Source organism: Salvelinus namaycush, chromosome 20 (genome assembly GCF_016432855.1).
Source record: "Salvelinus namaycush isolate Seneca chromosome 20, SaNama_1.0, whole genome shotgun sequence".
Classification (NCBI taxonomy): Eukaryota; Metazoa; Chordata; class Actinopteri; order Salmoniformes; family Salmonidae; genus Salvelinus; species Salvelinus namaycush.
This window is the reverse complement of record NC_052326.1, coordinates 8,630,721-8,652,765: the sequence shown is the minus strand read 5'-3', so window position 1 is coordinate 8,652,765 and position 22,045 is coordinate 8,630,721. Positions and strand designations below refer to the sequence as shown.

At 42.9% G+C, this 22,045-nt stretch overlaps 1 protein-coding gene across 1 annotated transcript in view; it reads left to right on the top strand.

The window, feature by feature from the left end:
* Positions 1-22,045, top strand: part of cpne5b (copine Vb) — a 199,917-nt gene that overhangs the window by 150,321 nt on the left and 27,551 nt on the right. Inside the window, exons 10-14 of the mRNA XM_039016716.1 lie at positions 5,852-5,893; positions 6,759-6,834; positions 12,175-12,228; positions 13,490-13,551; positions 20,293-20,339. Coding sequence (XP_038872644.1) covers positions 5,852-5,893; positions 6,759-6,834; positions 12,175-12,228; positions 13,490-13,551; positions 20,293-20,339 — 281 coding nt within the window. The remainder of the gene's footprint in view (positions 1-5,851; positions 5,894-6,758; positions 6,835-12,174; positions 12,229-13,489; positions 13,552-20,292; positions 20,340-22,045) is intronic.

The following is a 22,045-nucleotide window of genomic DNA, read 5'->3' as shown; positions in this document are numbered from 1 at the left end:
TACCCACAGGACAAACAGAATAATATTAGTCTGAGGCGAGATTAAATAGCATTAATACAACAAAAATAATTCTAAACACACCTTTAGTTTACAAAGTTAAACAGATGTATTTTTTCTTCATAATAAGCAGGAGTAATATTCTTAGATCAGAATGACAGCAGACTGTACTTCTATCCATGTCACTAAAGACTAACAGAAACAAAAGACAAATTTAACTAGAATGGCTTATCTTTTCTCCCCAACCCAATCCATTTTTTACTTAACACTTATTTTTCTTAAAACTGTTGCGTTTGAAATAGGCATTTTAACGTCATATATTTAGTCGGTGGTAACTTGTGGAATAGACACCTGTTGGAATGCCGTTTTAACCAATCAGCATTCAGGATTAGACTAACCCGTTGTATAAACACACACACACACACACACACAGACTTCTTAGTTGATAGATCCTCTGGGGAAAAGGCTCACAACCTTGAAGATACTGCCACTACAGGTAGAAGAGAGGAGGGAGGGAGAGAGATGCAGGGAGCGAGGGAGGGAGGTAATATGATAGATGTGGCTCTTTTTCTTAGCGGCAGAAAACATCTCTGATGTCTAACTCCATTTTATGGTGGGTTGATGTGGAAACGGGGAGAGTAGGCAGAGGAAGGGAGGGAAGGGGGAGGGAGGGAGAGAAAGACGGAGAGGGAAGTATTTTAGCTGTGCCACTTTTTGGCTCTGATGTCTCTTAGTTAGAATCTCATCTGTGTTTAGTGGGGGCTGGGGGAGAAAGGGGAGAGGGGCGAGACGAGGAAAGGAGAGAGAAAGATTTAAACGAGAGAAGGATGAAGCGATGCTTCTAACGTTTTATAAGTCTGCAACAAGAACTCTCAACGGCATCGCGTTTGTCACCCCCATCATCGATTTGTCATCTGCTTTTGGGAAAATGTGACGGCAGGTATTTTTAACCTGAGCAAATTTGCATTCGCTGCGGTTTAGCTCAGAATTTTTCCTTCTCATAGATATAAGTTGATCCTTCCTCTTTTGAAAATGTCAGCAGCAAGCCATAGGCTCTGATTCTACCGATACAACATTTCTTGCAGCCATGCCAGAGTGAAACTTTATCTCAGAGTTCCTAACAGTCACAGATGAAAATGTATTAAAATACAGTGAAAATATATTTACATTTTTCAAATCCATTACACATGCTTGTGGAGAGTGTTGGGTTAGATGTACAGTACCAGTCAGAAGTTTAGACACACCTGCTCATTACAGGGTTTTTCTTTATTTTTACTATTTTCTACATTGTAGAATAATAGTGAAGACATCAAAACTATGAAATAGCACATATGGAATCATGTAGTAACCAAAAAAGTGTTATACAAATCAAAATATACTTTATATGTGAGATTCTTCAAAGTAGCCACCCTTTGCCTTGATGACAGCTTTGCACACTCTTGGCATCCTCTCAACCATCTTCATGAATTCATTTAAATTAACATATGTGCCTTGTTAAAAGTAAATTTGTCGAATTTCTTTCCTTCTTAATGAATTTGAGCCAATCAGTTGTGTTTTGACAAGGTAGGGGTTGTATACAGAAGATAGTCCTATTTGGTAAAAGACCAAGTCATATTATGGCAAGAACAGCTCAAATAAGCAGAGATACGACAGTCCGTCATTACTTTAAGACATGAAGGTCAGTCAATTCGGAAAATTTCAAGAACTTTGAAAGTTTCTTCAAATGCAGTCGCAAAAACCATCAAGCGTTATAATGAAACTAGCTCTCATGAGGACTGCCACAGGAAATGAAGACCCAGAGTTACCTCTGCTACAGAGGATAAGTTCATTAGAGTTACCTGCACCTCAGATATTGCAGCTCAAATAAATGCTTCACAGAGTTCAAGTAACAGACACATTTCAACATCAACTGTTCAGAGGAGACTGCGTGAATCAGGCCTTTGTGGTCGAATAGCTGCAAAGAAACCACTACTAAAGGACACCTATAAGAAGAAGAGACTTACTTGGGCCAAGAAACACGAGCAATGGACATTAGACCGGTGGAAATCTGTTCTTTGGTCTGATGAGTCCAAATTTGAGATTTTTGGTTCCAACCGCCATGTCTGTGAGACACAGAGTAGGTGAACGGATGATCACCGCATGTGTGGTTCCCACCGTGAAGCATGGAGGAGGAGGTGTGATGGTGTGGGGGTGCTTTGTTAGTGACACTGTCTGTGATTTATTTCGAATTCAAGGCACACTTAACCAGCGTGGTTACCACAGCATTCTGCAGCAATACACCATCCCATCTGGTTTGCGCTTAGTGGACAATGACCCAAGACACCTCCAGGCTGTGTAAGGGCTATTTGACCAAGAAGGAGAGTGATGGAGTCCTGCATCAGATGACCTGGCCTCCACAATCACCCGAACTCAAACCAATTGAGATGGTTTGGGATGAGTTAGACCGCAGAGTGAAGGAAAAGCAGTCAACAAGTGCTCAGCATATGTGGGAACTACTTCAAGACTGTTGGAAAAGCATTCCAGGTGAAGCTGGAATTCCAAGCGTGTGCAAAGCTATCATCAAAGTAAATGGTGGCTACTTTGAAAAATCTCAAATCTCAAATGTATTTTGATTTGTTTAACCCCTTTTTGGTTACTACATGATTCTATATGTGTTATTTCATAGTTATGATGTCTTCACTATTATTCTACAATGTAGTACAAATAAAGAAAAACATTTGAATGAGTACTGTAGTTGTGTCCAAACGTTTGACTGGCCGTGCTGCTGCTCCAGTTTCAACTGTTCTGCCTGCGGCTATGGAACCCTGACCTGTTCACAGGACGTGCTACCTTGTCCCAGACCTGCTGTTTTCAACTCTCTAGAGACAACAGGAGCGGTAGAGATACTCTGAATGATCGGCTATGAAAAGCCAACTGACATTTACTCCTGAGGTGCTGACCTGTTGCACCCTCGACATCCACTGTGATTATTATTATTTGACCCTGCTGGTCACCGATGAACGTTTGAACACCGTGGCCATGTTCTGTTATAATCTCCACCCGGCACAGCCAGAAGAGGACTGGCCACCCCGCATAGCCTGGTTCCTCTCTAGGTTTTTTCCTAGGTTCTGGCCTTTCTAGGGAGTTTTTCCTCGCCACCATGCTTCTACATCTGCATTGCTTGCTGTTTGGGGTTTTAGGCTGGGTTTCTGTACAGCACTTTGTGACATCGGCTGATGTAAAAAGGGCTTTATAAATACATTTGATTGATAGATTGTTAGTCCCCACGAGGTCAAATGCTACTTTTAGGGGGTTAATGTTAGAATTAGGTTAAGGGTTAGGGATAGGAGCTAGGGTTAGGTTTAAGGTTATGGTTAGGTTTTTGGGTTAAGGTTAGGGTAAGAGTACAGGTTAGGGAAAATAGGATTTTGAATGGGACTGAATTGTGTATCCCCACAAGGTTAGCTGTACGTGTGTGTGTGTGTGTGTGTGTGTGTACACAGTGTATCATACCTCTACAGTAGTCGTTGGGATCCTCCTGCTCCTCGTCATCAGAGCCCAGTATCTCCTCATCCTGGTCTGGGATAGGAGAGTCATTCTGCTTGGACGCACCTCTGTACAGCACTTTGAGATATCAGCTGATGTAAGAAGGGCTTTATAAATACATTGGATTTGATTTGATACTGTTTGTTGACAGGTAGATATTTCAGTGGACTGGATAAATCACCTTTCTGCTGCTCCCTTGGAAAATGGATTATCATCGCAATGGGACTCATCTGGTTAAATAAAGCATCAATTAAATAAAATCCTCACGACTTGCCCCTTTCATAATCTGTCAGTTTATTATGAAAAATACAATCTCTTGTTTCCCCCCTCTTTAATCTGATTATTATGTTTGTTTTTCCCCCCCCTAGGAATTATGAATAATGAATGCTGCTGTTGTCTGTTTAGCGGTGAAACGGTAAAATCACCAAGCCTTGAAATTACACAGCATGGAGCTGCAGAGACGTGGCTTCCTGAGTGTTATTGTCAAGGAGGCTCGTTTGTTTATTAGGGGCTTGAAAAGCCTCAGTGAAAACTAACTAATGACCTTGTTGGTGAGGTGAGGCAGGGCCGTACAAAGACATTTGGAGTGCTTTATTTTCTGCAAAATCACACTCACCCCACTGTAAGCAAGACTATAGCCTACTGCTCAAAGAGCCGGCAAAGAGGGGTGGGTTATTAATTTATCATGGCGAATGTATATTATGTAAATCAGCTAGCTAGTTAGCTATGCTGTTGAAACCATCTAACTAGTATTTACCGGTGATTGGCGTTTGTTCTGATGCTGGCATCTTGCTTTTAGGCCTACTAAGAAACAGTCCATATGTGCCTGACTGTGAGATGACACATGCAACTCAAAAGGGAGCCACATCCACACTACCGTTCGACAACGGTAGCTTCTGCCAGCAGGTCGAGTACAGTGCGCGCTCGTGTGAGGGCAGAATCTACAAGATTCAAAAATGAGAAATAAGCTAGTTTGCAATTCATTTAAATAATAAGAGAGAAAATAGACTACAAGTGAAATAAAAGTTGAATCATTAAAAAAAAAAATCTGAAAGGGCACTTTTTTCATAGGAGGGCAAAAGGGTAGGTGCTTGGGCAACCTGATGTGCGTGCGTGCGGCTTAGTTGGTAGAGCATGGTGCTTGCAACGCCAGGGTTGTGGGTTCGATTCCCATGGGGACTCGATTGAAAAAAAGTACAAATGTGTATACTCTCACTACTGTAAGTTGCTCTGGATAAGAGCAGGTGCTCAGTCTGCTGAATGACTCAAATGTAAATGTTATTGCTCCTCATTAAAGGCCCGTTGCAGTCAAAAATTTGATTTTCTGTGATTTATACAGTATATATTCCCACACTATGAGGTTGGAATAATACTGTAATGATTATGATTATGCCCTTTTAGCTGTTTGAAAATACCCGCTGAAATATCAGCCTGTTTTGGTGGGATGGTGTTTTGGCCTGCCTGGTGACATCATCAAACGGTAAATGAGTTAATAGACCAATAAGAAAGAGAGTTCCAAACCTCTCTGCCAATAACAGCTAGTTTTCAGTTTTCCCCTCCCTACTCAGACCACTCCCAGACAGTCCTGTCAGAAATTATTGCTTGAGAAATTTCTCTTTGCTAAGAAGCTATTTCTGTTTCTTTTTGACCATTTTAATTGAAAACAATCACAGTCAGGTTCAGTCTTACCCAGACATGATTTGATATTGAGATCAAAAACAGTTGCATTGGACCTTTAAGAAAAGGCTGTAATGATCATTGCTCTCTGTCTTGTTTGATGTTTGTTTTAAAGCAGTGCAGAACAAACACACACACGATCACAACACCTGCCTCAGGACATGTTCCTCTTTTCGGCTTTGACTGATGAGTCAATCCACAGCGGCAATCTTACGCGGCTTGAACCCAATTACTCAGAATGTGTGTTTGTGTGCGTGCATTTGTGTTTTCTAAAAGGTTCTTAGGACACCCGTCTTCTATAGCATCTCTGACCACTCAACCAAGACATTCCACGACACTAATTACTTCATAAATAATGACCAACAGCTAAAGTTCAATAGCCTACAATATCTCTGTGTATTACTTATAACAATGGACAGATGGTGATTCGTTGTTATATTTCTACCATGTCTCTTGTGTGTTACACCCATGAGCCATAGATAGGTGCTGTAGATTGCCTGACATCTGTAATGGGTGTGTTTTCACAATGCAAATATTGATTTATCAGTCTGTAAATTGAAGCCACGTGTTTGACTCTCTGGTCTATGACAACCTTGAGCAAAAGGTGCTTCAGTAACATCCGTCTGTTGTTGTGTGTTTTCTGTCGTTCCAGAACGATCAAGATAGAGGTGTATGACTGGGACCGAGATGGCAGGTGAGTGCAGGTGATGGTCGGATAGATTAGGAGGAGAGGGAGTGTAAGCCAACAGTTTGTAATCAATATGTGTTCTCATGGATTCACAATGTTGACTTTGTCTTTAGTAGTCATTGTATTACACTGAGTATACACTGAACACCTTCCTAATATTGAGTTGCACCCCCTCTTTCGCCTTCAGAAAAGCCTCAATTCATTGGGGCATGGACTCTACAAGGTGTCGGAAGTGTTCCACAGGGATGCTGGCCCATGTTGATGTCCCACAGTTGTGTCAAGTTGGCTGGATGTCCTTTGGGTGGTGGACCATTCTTGATACACACGGAAACTGTTGAGCGTGAAAAACCCAGCAGCGTTGCAGTTCTTGACACAAACCGGTGCGCCTGGCACGTACTACCGTACCCCATTCAAAGGCACATCATTTTTTTTGTCACCCTCTGAATGGCACAAATACACAATCCGTGTCTCACGGCTTAGAAATCCTTCTTTAACCTGTCTCCTCCCCCTTTATCTACACTGATTGAAGTGTATATAACAAGTGACATCAATGAGGGATCATAGCTTTCACCTGAATTCACCTGTTCCTAATGTTATGTACACTCAGTGTATGTGTCACTAAGAGTTTATTATTGGTCCAGAGGAACCTGAATGTAATATAGCCATGTTTATCCTATAACTTTCACTAGCTCAAAATTAAATGAATGGTGAAACAAAGTCGTAAAGATGATGTTATTGAAATTACGGATGTCTTCCCGACTTCTCCCTGTCCTCCCTCCACCTTCTCTCTCCTGTGTTCTCTCTTCTCTCTTGTTCCCTCTCTTCTGCTCTCTCCTCTCTTGTCTTTTCTCCTCTCTCATCTCTCTGTCAGCCATGACTTCATAGGGGAGTTTACCACTAGTTACCGGGAGCTGGCTCGAGGCCAGAGCCAGTTCAATGTCTATGAGGTGAGCTTTTCTTTCATTTATTTCATCAGATAGCTTCTGTTACGGGGTCATAAAGTTTAGGGGCTGCATCCCAAATGTATTTTATTTAACAAGAATAATACCCTTGATGTCCTCTTTTGCAAGGGGGACCTGGGCAAGGTCGGGTGATAACTAATGCCACCCTATTCCCTATAGTGCACTACTTTTAACCAGGGCCCATAGGATTAAAGTAGTGCACTAAATAGGGAATAGGGTGCCATTTGGGATGCACTCTAAAAACTCCTCAACTTTCAGTCCTCCAGGATCACAGATGAAGTGTCTGTTGTTTTCCTTCCATGCTGCCTTTTCTTTACGCCTCTGGTCTAAATCGATGACTAATTGACTGGGAAACCAATGTTACTGCTGTCCTCAAGCATTAGAGTTCTTGAGCAATTAGGAATGTGTATAGAAAGTCTTACCTTATCCTATGACTGTTGCGTTGGGTATTAAAGGTCTTTCCAGAGGCATTCCTACCACATGTTTTTGAGGGGACTCTATGCATGACATGCAGGTGGTCCAAAGACAGCGTTACAAATATGTCAATGCCCTTACTGCATCACAACTCTCCTCCTCTCGTCCTCCATCACCCCTCCGCCCCCACTCCTCCTCCCCCGTCCTCACCCTCATTCACCCTGCTCTATTCTTGTTTATGTGTTTATTTTGCAGTAGAACTAATGAATGCTCCTCTCTGATCCCTCTGGTCCCCCCCGACACACACACGAACGCACAGGTGCAAACACACACACACACACACAGTTCTGTTCTGTCAGGATTATAGAGAAACCATCTCTGCATCGTATAACGTCAGCAGAGATTTATTCCATGCATTCATAATTCCCTTTGTTTAAGACTGTGTGTGTGTGTGTGTGTGTGTGTGTGTGTGTGTGTGTGTGTGTGTGTGTGTGTGTGTGTGTGTGTGTGTGTGTGTGTGTGTGTGTGTGTGTGTGTGTGTGTGTGTGTGTGTGTGTGTGTGAGTGCTTCTGTCCCCAACCAAGGAGGGCCTACAGTAGCACCTAGATCTTCTGCACAGATTCTGTCAGACTTGGGCCTTAACAGTGAATCTCAGTAAGACAACAATAATGGGGTTCCATAAAAGTCCAGTTACCAGGAACACAAATACAAATTCCATCTAGACGTTACCCTAGACAACACAAAGAACTATACCTGCCTCGGCCTCAACATCAGCACCACAGGTAACTGTGAAAGATCTGTGAGACAAGGCAAGAAGGGCCTTCTACGCCATCAAAAGGAACATACAGTACAATGTGCACAACGTAAAACACCAAATAATGCATGCAGAGCAGAATTAGCACGATACCCGCTAATGATCAAAATCCAGAAAAGAGCCATTAAATTCTACAACCACCTAAAAGGAAGCAATTCTCAAACCTTCCATAACAAAGCCATCACCTACAGAGATTAACCTAGAGAAGAGTCCTGCAGCACATTTAGACCCAACCAAATCATGAGAAAACTAAAAGATAATTACTTGACAGATTGGAAAGACAGAGCAAAACTGCAATGTTATTTGTGCCTAAACAGAGAGTATACAGTGGCAGAATACCTGACCACTGTGACTGACCCAAAATGAAGGAAAGTTTTGACTATGTACAGACTCGGTGAGCATAACCTTGCTATTGAGAGTGGCCGCCGTAGGCAGACCTGGCTCTCAGAGAAGACAGGCTATGTGCACGCTGCGCAAAAAATTAGGTGGAAACCGAGCTGCGCTTCCTAACCTCCTGCCAAATGTATGACCAGCTTAGAGAGACATAAACTCAGCAAAAAAAGAAACGTCCTCTCACTGTCAACTGCATTTATTTTCAGCAAACTTCACGTGTAAATATTTGTATGAACATAACAAGATTCAACAACTGAGACATAAACTGAACAAGTTCCACAGACATGTGACTAAGAGAAATGGAATAATGTGTCCCTGAACAAAGGGGGGGTCAAAATCAAAAGTAACAGTCAGTATCTGGTGTGGCCACCAGCTGCATTAAGTTCTGCACTGCATCTCCTCCTCATGGACTGCACCAGATTTTCCAGTTCTTGCTGTGGGATGTTACCCCACTCTTCCACCAAGGCACCTGCAAGTTCCTGGACATTTCTGGGGGGAGTGGCCCTAGCCCTTACCCTCCGATCCAACAGGTCCCAGATGTGCTCAATGGGATTGAGATCCGGGCTCTTCGCTGGCCATGGCAGAACACTGACATTCCTGTCTTGCAGGAAATCACACACAGAACGAGCAGTATGGCTGGTGGCATTGTCATGCTGGAGGGTCATGTCAGGATGAGCCTGCAGGAAGGGTACCACATGAGGGAGGAGGATGTCTTCCCTGTAATGCACAGCGTTGAGATTGCCTGCAATGACAACAAGCTCAGTCCGATGATGCTGTGACACACCGCCCCAGACCATGACCAGAGTACACACCGCCCCAGATCCCTCTCCAGAGTACAGGGCTCGGTGTAACGCTCATTCCTTCGACGATAAACGCGAATCCGACCATCACCCCTGCTGAGACAAAACCGCGACTCGTCAGTGAAGAGCACCTTTTGCCAGTCCTGTCTGGTTCAGCAACGGTGGGTTTGTGCCCATAGGCGACATTGTTGCCGGTGATGTCTGGTGAGGACCTGCCTTACAACAGGCCTACAAGCCCTCAGTCCAGCCTCTCTCAGCTTATTGTGGACAGTCTGAGCACTGATGGAGGTATTGTACGTTCCTGGTGTAAGTCGGGCAGTTGTTGTTGCCATCCTGTACCTGCCCCACAGGTGTGATGTTCGGATGTACCGATCCTGTCCAGGTGTTGTTACACATGGTCTGCCACTGCGAGGACGATCAGCTGTTCATCCTGTCTCCCTGTAGTGGTGTCTTAGGCGTCTCACAGTATGGACATTACAATTTATTGCCCTGGCCACATTTGCAGTCCTCATGCCCCCTTGCAGCATGCCTAAGGCACATTCATGCAGATGAGCAGGGACCCTGGGCATCTTTCTTTTGGTGTTTTTCAGAGTCAGTAGAAAGGCCTCTTTAGTGTCCTAAGTTTTCATAACTGTGACCGCAATTGCCTACCGTCTGCAAGCTGTTAATGTCTTAACGACCGTTCCACGGGTGCATGTTCATTAATTGTTCATGGTTCATTGAACAAGCATGGGAAACAGTGTTTAAACCATTTACAATGATCTGTGAAGTTATTTAGATTTTTACGAATTATCTTTGGAAGACAGGGTCCTGAAAAAGGGACGTTTCTTTTTTTGCTGAGTTTCTTTCCCTCAGATTACGCAGACCCACAAAGAAATCTAAAACATATCTAGTGAAGCACAAACACCATTGTATATACAACCCATATTTATGTACATTTATTTCCCCCTCTGTACTTCAACTATTTGCGCATTGTTATAATACTGTACATAATATAACATTTGAAATATCCCTATTCTTCTGAAACTTTTGTGAGTTTAAGGTTCACTGTTCATTTCCGATAGTTTATTTCACCTTTGTTTATGATCTATTTCACTTGCTTTGGCAATGTAAACATAGAGATTTGCTGACACAGGGCACACACACACACACACACACACACTCGCCGGCCCATCTTTTAGACATCACCTTGCTTCTGTACATGGTGTTCACCATTAGTATTACCTGGCAGTGGGACAGGAACAGTGACAGAAAGGTCCTTTAGTTTCAGCATCAGCAGGTCTCTTTGCTGTCTGCGTGTCAACCAGATTGTCTTCCCTAGATTAGATTAGGGCCTGTCACTGTCTGTCACTTCCAGGCCCCTTGGCGCTACAGGGGACCTTAATGAGACCAGGCAGCTTTTGTCTTTGGAAGCACAAACGAAAGAGGGATTTTTCTTTCGACTTTGATTCTTACTTTGGCACCGAAACCTCCAGTGAATCTTCTGCTCATCACTCTCTCTCCCTAATTGTAAAAGGACTAATGTTGTCTTGGATCTGTGGTTTGATGTAATCTAGGGCTAGTTTCCCAGACTCAGATTACAGTAAACCTACTTCTGGATAAAACATCTTGCTCCTTGCAATGGGGAGCTAATGCGAGTCCTCAGTTCTCAGTCACGGTTACACATCACTCAAGTATGGTTCACCGAACCATCTCCACTACACCTCCATTAGACATGCAGCATGTGTGCCTCTCCTCTGTTTGTTCATGCACCCACAGTCAGTTCCCTACCATCAGTCTTCCTCCCACATCCAGCCTGTCAATAGTGTGGATCTGGCCCTCTCTCCAGCCCTATCTTCCAGTCCTGCCTTCCATCAGTCAGACCTGGGTTCAAATACTTTTGAAATCCTTTTAAATACTTCAAACTTTTCCTCTAGTCTGCCTGGAGTGCCAGATGGGCGGGGTTTTGACTTTTGCAATTATTCTATTGGTTCCATTGTGCCAGGCAAGCCCAATCAAACCCAGCTAAAGTATTTTAAATGATTTCAAATAGTATTTGAACCTAGGTAATGCTTCTATCCATTAGAATGCCTCTATGGTGTCCCTCCCTCCTACACACCCTCTCATTATGTTGGTTACAGAACTTAATTAGGGAGGAACAGAGATGGACAGGGAACAGACGGAGAGAGAGGGTGGGGCGGGGGATGCAGGGAGGGGGGGGTGGAGAGAGAGAGAGAGAGGGAGAGAGAGAGAAAGAAAGAAAGGGAAGCAGAGAGGGAGAGGGAACGGGTGTGTATATGTGAGGAGAGAGAGAGGGGGGAGAGAGAGAGAGATGGGGAAAGAGAGAGGGGGAGAGGGAGAGGAGAGAGATGGGGAAAGAGAGGTGTGAGAGGGAGATTGGGAGAGAGAGAGAGAGAGAGAAAGATGATGGGGAAAAGATATAGGAGAGAGAGAGAGAGAGAGAGAGAGAGAGAGAGAGAAAGATGGGGAAAAGAGATAGGAGAGAGAGAGAGAGAGAGAGAGAGAGAGAGAGAGAGAGAAAGATGGGGAAAAGAGATAGGAGAGAGAGAGAGGAAGGGGGGAGCAGAGAGATAGAGAAAATAGATTGAGAGAATTAGACAAAGAGGCTTCTTGGAAAAATACAGTACGTATACATTTGACAGTTGACTAATGGAACATGAAACCTGTATCACACCCTCTCTCTCTCTTTCAGAGAAACAGCCTTTCCCCTACAGGAGATGTATGGTACTACACTTCTCATCGCTGCCTCCTTTCTTACATAATTACTTGTTTTTTTCCCTTCCTAAAAGCCCCCTGCTCTGAGGAGAATTCCCTCCATGTCCACCATCACATAAATCTCTCTTTAACGTAACATAATTGCGTATTCTTTCCTCTCTAATTTGGTCATTTCGTTTCTTCTCTTAGGTGGTGAATATCAAAAAGAAAATGAAGAAAAAGAAATATGGGAACTCTGGAACGGTGATTATAGCCTAGACATTATGAGCGTCGCTGTCATCCTTCGGCTACTATCCATCCATCCCTCCCCCTTTCTCTCTCCCTCACTCCTCACTCGCCTCCTCTGCACTTTCTTCTTCTGGTAATTATGATGGTTTTCTCTGATGGTTATCTGGGCTCTGTTGAAAGGAGCAGCACTACCAACCATAGACGGTGATTGTCAACGCAGGTTTTGCTCATTAACTGGTATCTCCTCTTCTCTCGCCTTCCTGCTAATTAAAACTTGTGAAAGTGAAAGATGAAGAACACACATGTCTGTCCGCTTCAGCTGTCTAAAGACATTAGACAATAGTGCCCATCTCTGTCAGAGAAACACGCAGAGCAGAGCGGTGAGTTCTTAGAGCCAGCTAACTAGCTAGTGTACTGTACATTGTTTCGTAACATTGACAGATGGAGGGAGGCTGTCGAGGGAGGAGGGGTGAGTAGGTAAAGTAAAGTTAGCTAAGCGATCGAACAAGCGAGGGTGAGAGAGGTTCTTGAACAATGACAACAGCAGAGAAACGTGGGAGGAAGGAGACGGAAGAGAGGAAGAAAGGAATAAAGAAAGAAAGGATGGAAGGAAGAATATGAAAGTCTCCCCTCACACCCCAGGAGAGATCAGAGAGTGGGAGTAGTGGAGTTAGCATCTCGTAGCACGCGGCGGCTAATGTGATATTGGCTCGCTACGAAGACTGATTACAGGGCCCAGATCCCACGTTCCCATCTGCGCTCTCTCTCTCTCTCTCTCTCTCTCTCTCTCTCTCTCTCTCTCTCTCTCTCTCTCTCTCTCTCTCTCTCTCTCTCTGTCTCTCTCTCTGTCTCTCTGTCTCTCTCTCTCTCTCTCTCTCCCCCTCATAAACCCAGATGGAGCTGTACATACGCATCCCATCCTCTCTCTCGCTTAATGTTGTTCTATCTATCTGTCTCTCGCTTCCCCTCTTTCTTCCCTCTCCCCCGTGGTTTCAGAGAGTGTAGTAATGAACTCATCAATCATCTACAGTATGTGTCTGTGATGAGAGTAGGTTGCACCCCGCCACATCCCACGTCTTGTTTCAGGATGAGGAGGGTGATGGGCTATTGGGTAGCGTGGCTCCGTCTGAGTCAACATATGCTGCTGGTCTATGTGGGGACTAGGGAGTGTGTGCGTGCGTGCGTATGTGCGTGTGCGTGCGTGTGTGTGTATTGAGAGGTCTGGATGTGAATGGGTACTGAGGTCTCATGTTTCTGTTTGTGCTTTCTCTCCCAGGTGACCCTCCTCTCCTTTTCAGTGGAATCAGAGTGCACCTTCCTGGATTACATCAAGGGAGGGTGAGTGGGAGGAGAAGGGAACACACACACCACATACAACACAAACACATACACACCCCACACTCTGTGATATACACAATTTAAACAAAAGTATGTGGACACCTCTTCAAATGTGTGGATTCGGCTATTTCAGCCACACCCGTTGCTGACAGGTGTATACATGCGTTTCGCTACACTCGTCTTAACATCTGCTAACCATATGTATGTGACCAATAACATTTTAATTGATTATGCAATCGAGCACACAGCCTTGCAATCTCCATAGACAAACATTGGCAGTAGAATGGCCTTACTGAAGAGTTCAGTGACTTTCAATGTGGCACCGTCATAGGATGCCACCTTTCCAGTTAGTTTGTCAAATTACTGCCCTGCTAGAGCTGCCCTGGTCAAATGTAAGTGCTGTTATTGTGAAGTGGAAACGTCTAGGAACAACAATGGCTCAGCCGTGAAGTGGTAGGCCTCACAAACTCACAGAACAGGACCACCGAATGCTGAAGCGCATTGTGCATATACATCGTCTGTCCTCGGCTGCAACACTCACTACCGAGTTCCAAACTGCCCCTGGACTCAACGTCAGCACAATAACTATTAGTTGGGAGCTTCATGAAATGGGTTTCCATGGATGAGCAGCCGCACACAAGCCTAAGATCACCATGCACAATGCCAAGCATCGGCTGGTGGTGTAAAACTCTCCGCCATTGGACTCTGGAGCAGTGGAAACGCGTTCTCTGGAGTGTTGAATTACACAGTCCGACAGACAAATCTGGGTTTGGCGGATGCCAGGAGAACGCTACCTGCCCGAATGCATAGTGCCAACTGTAAAGTTTGGTGGAGGAGGTATAATGGTCTGAGGCTGTTTTTCATGGTTCAGGCCCATTAGTTCGAGTGAAGGGAAATCTTAACACTACAGCGTATAATGACTCTAGACAATTTGTGCTTCCAACTTTGTGGCAACAGTTTTGGGAAGGCCCTTTCCTGTTTCAGCATGACAATGCTCCCGTGCACAAAGCGAGGTCCATACAGAAATGGTTTGTCGAGATCGGTGTGGAAGAACTTGACTGGCCTGCACAGAGCCCTAACCTCAACCCAATCACACACCTTTGGGATGAATTGGAACGCCGACTGCGAGCCAGACCTAATCACCCAACATCAGTGCCCGACCTCACTAATGCTCTTGTGGCTGAATGGAAGCAAGTCCCCGAAGCAATGTTCCAACATCCAGTGGAAAGCCTTCCCAGAAGAGTGGAGGCTGTTATAGCAGCAAAGGGGGGGAACAACTCCATATGAATGCCCATGATTTTGAAATCCGATGTTCGACGAGCAGGTGTCCACATACTTTTGGTTATGTAGTGTACTTTTATGCACATCCACAGCATCGTACATCTCTCAGCGCTTATCCCTGACAGGAATTATTCCATGCATTAATGATTTCCTTTCTTTAAGACATACATTCTAGGCCATATATACTGTACGTACATACATATGTACAGTAAATAGATATTAATAACCCACAAATAATATCCTTATAGCAATACACAGCCTGGCATAAATCCCATATCTAAACAGCCCAGTTTCTAAATAACAGATGGCTACACACTCTGGCGGTATCGACTTTATTATGGTGGTGAAGTGTCCCTTCAAGTCATCAAGGACAATGCTTTGATCACAACATCCGTCACAAGGAGAGAGGTGACATTTCAGAGGTTTCAGGGCTTTTCAGATGTAGCAGATTTGACAACTGTGACAGAGCTCACTGACACCCTTTAGCTTTGGTGTGTTGACAGTCGGTAGCCCCCCCAGCTGGAGGGCTCTAACAAGAATAATGACACTTCTACTCTACAATATCAAACATTACCTGACCTCTATTCTCTGGGGAATGAAAGTTGAGACAAATGCAAGGACGAAAAACAGGATGGGTCTAGGAAAAACCAACTATCTATGAAAAGATATTCAGCTGATGAAAATGAGACTTATTGAGGCTTTCATCAGATATATCAGGATGTTCCCCCTGGCTATGACCAATCCTCTAGAAACCACTTAGGACCATCAGGGACCGTTTAGGACCATCAAGCCAACGCAGACACTTGGGATAAAAAGCCCTTAACTTCATAAAAAGGTTATCTCTCTCTCTCTCTCTCTCTCTCTCTCTCTCTCTCTCTCTCTCTCTCTCTCTCTCTCTCTCTCTCTCTCCCTTTCTCTCAATACAATTCAAAGGGCTTTATTGGCATGGGAAACATATGTTCTCTCATTCATTCATTCACATCGACTGCAATGGCCCGTTCCATTCAGGATCACAATAAAGGACAGGGGGGTAATGAGGTGAGAGGATAAATGGCCCTATATCTCTCACTTTCTGGTTATGGTTTATGGGCCCTCTTAGGAGGGAAATGATTTAAACTACATCAGCCACATCTTGACAGAGAGGAGAAACGTTTTGAGATACGAGATGACTGGGAAGGAATGGGCGAAGGGAAAAAAGGTTGGGTTAAATTCAGGGCGACTGAAAGGAAGGACTATAGATAGAGAAAAGTGCATTGAATATTGACCTGGATCTATACTGACTGGGCAGGGCAATGTGTCAGAAATGGGTTTTACAATTCATTTTGAAATATCGTCCAGAGTCGAGTGGTAGCGCGGCTGACTTGGGACCACACATTGCCCCTTGCGGCATGGGGCAAGGCACACCCCGCCTGTGCCTTCATGTGTGTATTTATCTTCCCCCTTGCCGCAACCCTTTCATTCGTGACATTCTATTTCAATAAAGAGGAAAATACAACAGCAAAAAGTTTGTGCGTAAGCAAGTGAGCCTGTGAACTGCGGAGTGATCTAGGGTATTGGTAGTGGGTGTTGTGTGCGAAGGAGATGCTGACAGTAAATTGATTAAGTGCCAGCTCCAATCAAAAGAAGAAATTGCAGCAGAAGCAGCCAGTCTAGTGCAACTACTGGGAATAGTTTGAAAACACCTCAAACAGTACTTAGGAACACACCCACACACACAGCACCCGGGCTACCTCTCTACGTCGTAAAGAGAACACTCCAAGGAATGGTAGCACTGAATGCAAATGTATTGTATATTACAGAGAATACAGACTGAAGAATGGAAGGCAAGGTTGTATGTACAGTTAGTCAGTCAGGCAGGAAGAAAGGGTGTAGATCTCTATGTTAACCCCAATTCCAGAGCTTCTTACTGGACATAGGTTCTCTGTCAGAACCAATGTCAGAGTACTTATTGGACACGGGGTCACTTTTATGAAAAGAGACTGAGAGGAGCTCCCCTGCTACCTCCTTTCTCTCACTCTGATTACACACACTGACCTTTACCTATTCTCACACACATGGCCACACACACACACACACAGCTGGGGAGGGAGGGAGATCTGACAAATCTTGCCTGGTTAACCAGACTGATAAGAAAAATTAAGCAATGCTGAGCTCAGTATTCAGTCTGGTTTGCCCAGGGAAGGTGTTGTCAGGGGAGCTCGGCTCCTCATAACTATTAATGAATACCTGGATCCTAGAGGTTTGACCATCACATCTCTCCTCCCTCCATTTCTAACTCTGTAGTGACCACGTAGGGACCATAATATAGTGGCTATATCCAGAAAAGCCAAAGTTCCAAAGGCCTGGGCCTAAAATAGTGTATATGAGATCATACAAAACATTTTTGTAATGATTCCTATGTTGAAGATGTCAAAAGTATTTGTTGGTCTGATGTGTGTAACGAGGATCCATGCTGAACTTGTTGCATTTATGAAATGTTTTCTTCCAGTTATTGAGAAGCATGCACCTTTTAAGAAACCGACTGTTAGAACTGTTAAGGCTCTGTGGATGGATGAGGAATTGAAACATTTTATGGTTGAGAGAGATGAAGCAAAGGAGTGGCTAATAAGTCTGGCTGCACAGCTGCTTGGCAGACTTACTGTCAATTTAAAATATATGTGACTAAACTGAACAAAAAGAACAATAAATTGTATTATGAAACTAGTAAATTCAATAAAATTTTGAGCACATTAAGTTAAATTGTGGGCAGAATGACCAATTCAACTTCATTGAATCAGAAAGCTCATTCATCACAAAACCTTTTGATATTGTCAATTGTTTTAAACAACAAACTGTGAGCCATCATATTTATACATAAAATACCAAATAATGAAAGAAACACATTGTAATTTAGAATTCTGTAAAGTTAGTGTGGGAGAGGTGGGAAATTATTGCTGTCCATCAATAATGAGAAACCACCTGATATTGACAACAGATGGAAAGCTACTGAGGATGGTATTGGACTATATTGCCACTCCTGTTTTTCATATCTTTAATCTGAGCCTGAAGAAAAGTGTTTGTCTTCAGACCTGGAGGTAAGCTACAGTCATTCCGATACCCAAGAATGGTCAAGTACCCTTTTACTAGATCTAACAGCCTACCTATCAGCTTCCTGTCGGCTCTTACCAAATCTTTGGGGGGGAAATTGTTTTGACCAGATACAATGCTATTTTTCTGTGAACAAATTAATAACATACTTTCAGCATGGTTATAGAGACGGGCACTCAACATGTACTGCACTGACACAAATGACTGATGATTGGTTGAAAGAAATGTTTAATAAGAATATGGTGGGAGTTGTACTGTTAGATTTTATTGCAGCCTTTGATATTATTGACCATAATCTGTTTTTGGAAAAACGTATGTGTTATGGTTTTACATTCTCTACAATATCATGGGTTAAGAGCTATCTAGGGTCTTCTTTAACCTTTTACCGCAGTGGACTAAATCAGGGTCACACAGAGTGATTCTTGGTAGTCTTAAACAAATCTAATTTGAAACAAAAGTATACACCTCACACACATGGTTATGGGCTTAAAAAAGAAGACACCAGTAGCATGTCAAATGTAGAGTTGAAAGGTATTCAATTTTGAGTTTGCATCCCAATATTGTACTTTATATACATCACAGAAGACTGAAATATAAAAAAAATATTCGACATAGAAATACTGGATTTTAGTCCTAAAAAAAATAAAATCTTTATTAATAACATTCCACTCATGAGGCCAAAGGGGCGCTTTTGGTCATTAACTGCAAGAAAAAGCTGCTGGAAAGTTCTCTAATGTAAAATATGTAAAGTGTGGTATTCCACAAGGCAGCTGTCTTGGTCTCTATTTTTTGCAACGATCTACCACTAGCCTTAAACAAAGCATGCGTGTCTATGTACGCTGATGTTTCAAGATTATACACGTCAGCAACCACATCTAGTAAAATCACTGCAACCCTAAACAAAGAGTTGCAGTCAGTTTTGGAATGGGTTGCTAGTAATTAACTAGACCTGAACATACAGTATCTAAAACTAAAAGCATTGTATTTAGTACAAATCATTCCCTAAGTTTTAGACCTCAGCTGAATCTGGTAATGAATGATGTGGCTGTTGATGAAGTTAAGGAAACTAAACGTCTTGGTGTTACATTAGATTGTAAATGGTCATAGTCAAGACATATTGGTTCAAATGTTGTAAAGATGGGAAGAGGTCTGTCTGTGATAGAGAGATGCCCTGCTTTTTTAACACCACATTCGACCAAACAAGTCCTGAGCCGGCTCTGGTTTTATCACATCTTGAATAATATAACATACAGTTCTGACAGACGTACATACCCCACCAGACATGCTACCATTGGTCTCTTCACAGTCCCCAATTCTAAACAAATTTAAGGCAACACACAATATTGTATAGACCCATGGTTACGTGAAATGCCCTTCTATCTCAAATTTCTCAATCAAACAACAAAATCAGCTTAAAAAACGAATAAAACAACACCTCCCCTATCTGACTTAAATAACTTGGATGTCTATGTAAAGTAATATGTTTCTCCTAAGTGTTTTGTCAGCATAGCACCTTTTTCATTTCTATATTTATTTTAAATGTATGTAGCTCTGTCCTTGAGCTGTTCTTGTCTGTTCTTGTTTCATGTTTTGTGTGGACCCCAGGGAGAGTAGCTGCTGCTTTTGCAACAGCTAATAGGGATCCAAATAAAATCCCAAATCTCTCCATCCCTCTTTCCATCCCTCCCTCGATCCCGAAATATGAATATTATATATTTGACTCTTTCTTATTGTTGTTTTCTTTCTGGATTGATCTCTAACGAGGTTGTCTGGAGTTCATTCTCACTCATACATTAGCGTTGCGGCTAAAGAGCATTTCATCAGTCGGAAAATTGGATTATGGTTATGTTTCTCTTAAGTGCTCCAGCAGTCTAATTGCTTGTTATTCAGCTCAATGTGAGGATGTCATGCACCTCTCGCCCCTGCTCCTCTTCCTAAAGGGAATAAGAATAAGAATTTTCAGTCCACACACACACACACACACACACACACACACACACACACACACACACACACACACACACACACACACACACACACACACACACACACACACACACACACACACACACACACACACACACACACTGATATAGAGTGAATTAATTACCAGGGTCACTTAAATATGATCGTGACTACAATGCAATTAGCAACAATTCCCATGTATTAAATTTACATTCTGTGTGTCTGTGTGTGTGCATGCGTGTGCTTGTGCACGTGTGTGTGTCTGTGTGTGTGTCCAGAGAAAAAAATCTTTAGTTTGTGCTTTGCGTATATTTATCTGGTGGTGTGTAATGGAGTTTGTCTTGTAGGTGTGGTTACCTGTACTTCTCTTGTTGATTTTTCACTCTCTCTTCTATATCCTCCTTTCAGGACCCAGATCAATTTCACTGTGGCCATCGATTTCACTGCGTCTAATGGTAAGGGATTCTAAAGGCTGTGTGTGTGTGTGTGTGTGAATGTGGTGCGCCACTAGGGGCGATAAAGACCACCGTTACTCAACCCACAAACAAAAGCTCAAACAGGGAGTACCTGTGACGTGCTCTGTAGAAGAAGGGCCTACCGAACCAGAAGCTATGCTGCAGGACTGCTTTGCTAGTGCTGACTGGGACTCCGCCGATAGCATCGACGAGCTAACCACCTCCGTCATCAACAAATGCATCGCCGACGTCATCCCCACAGTGAAGATTTACTGCTTTAGCGTTCAAAAGCCCTGGATGAACACTGAGGTGCGCGTTAACCTGTCTGGCACCGGGGTTCCGCTAGCGGAACTCCTCCCACATTCCACTGAAAAGGCAGAGCGCAAAATTCAAAAAATATTTTTGAGAAATATTTAACTTTCACACATTAACAAGTCCAATACAGCAAATGAAAGATACACATCTTGTGAATCCAGTCAACATGTCCGATTTTTAAAATGTTTTACAGCGAAAACACCACATATATTTATGTTAGCTCACCACCAAATACAAAAAAGGACAGACATTTTTCACAGCACAGGTAGCATGCACAAAGCCAACCTAACTAACCAAGAACCAACCAAACTAACCAAGAAACAACTTCATCAGATGACAGTCTTATAACATGTTATACAATAAATCTATGTTTTGTTCGAAAAATGTGCATATTTGAGGTATAAATCAGTTTTACATTGCAGCTACCATCACAGCTACCGTCACAAATAGGACCGAAGCAGCCAGAGTAATTACAGACACCAACGTCAAATACCTAAATACTCATCATAAAACATTTCTGAAAAATCGATGGTGTACAGCAAATTAAAGACAAACATCTTGTGAATCCAGCCAATATTTCCGATTTTTTAAGTGTTTTACAGCGAAAACACAATATAGCATTATATTAGCTTACTACAATAGCCTACCACACTACCGCATTCATTCATCAAGGCACGTTAGCGATAGCAATAGGCACGTTAGCGATAGGGAATAAACCAGCAAAAGATATTAATTTTCACTAACCTTCATAAACCTTCATCAGATGACAGTCCTATATCAGGTTATACATACACTTATGTTTTGTTCGAAAATGTGCATATTTAGAGCTGAAATCAGTGGTTATACATTGTGCTAACGTAGCATCTTTTTCCCAGAATGTGCGGATATTTTTATGACACTCAACTATTCTGACCAAATAACTATTCATAAACGTTACTAGAAAATACATGTTGTATATGAAATGATAGATACACTAGTTCTTAATGCAATCGCCGTGTTAGAATTCTAAAAATAACTTCATTACGACATCCAGCTTAGTTATAGCGAGAGCGTGCCCAAAATCTGGGCGCAAACTACTAGTACAACATGTTCGACAGATATATGAAATAGCATCATAAAATGGGTCCTACTTTTGATGATCTTCCATCAGAATGTTGTACAAGGGGTCCTTTGTCCAGAACAATCGTTGTTTGGTTTTAGAATGTCCTCTTCTCCAGTCAATTAGCACGGAAAGCTAGCAAAGTAGCGCGAAGCTCTCCTTCCTGAACAAAGGCACACAACGCAACACGCCTAACGTCCCGAATAAATTTCAATAATCTAATAAAACTATATTGAAAAAACATACTTTACGATGATATTGTCACATTTATCAAATAAAATCAAAGCCGGAG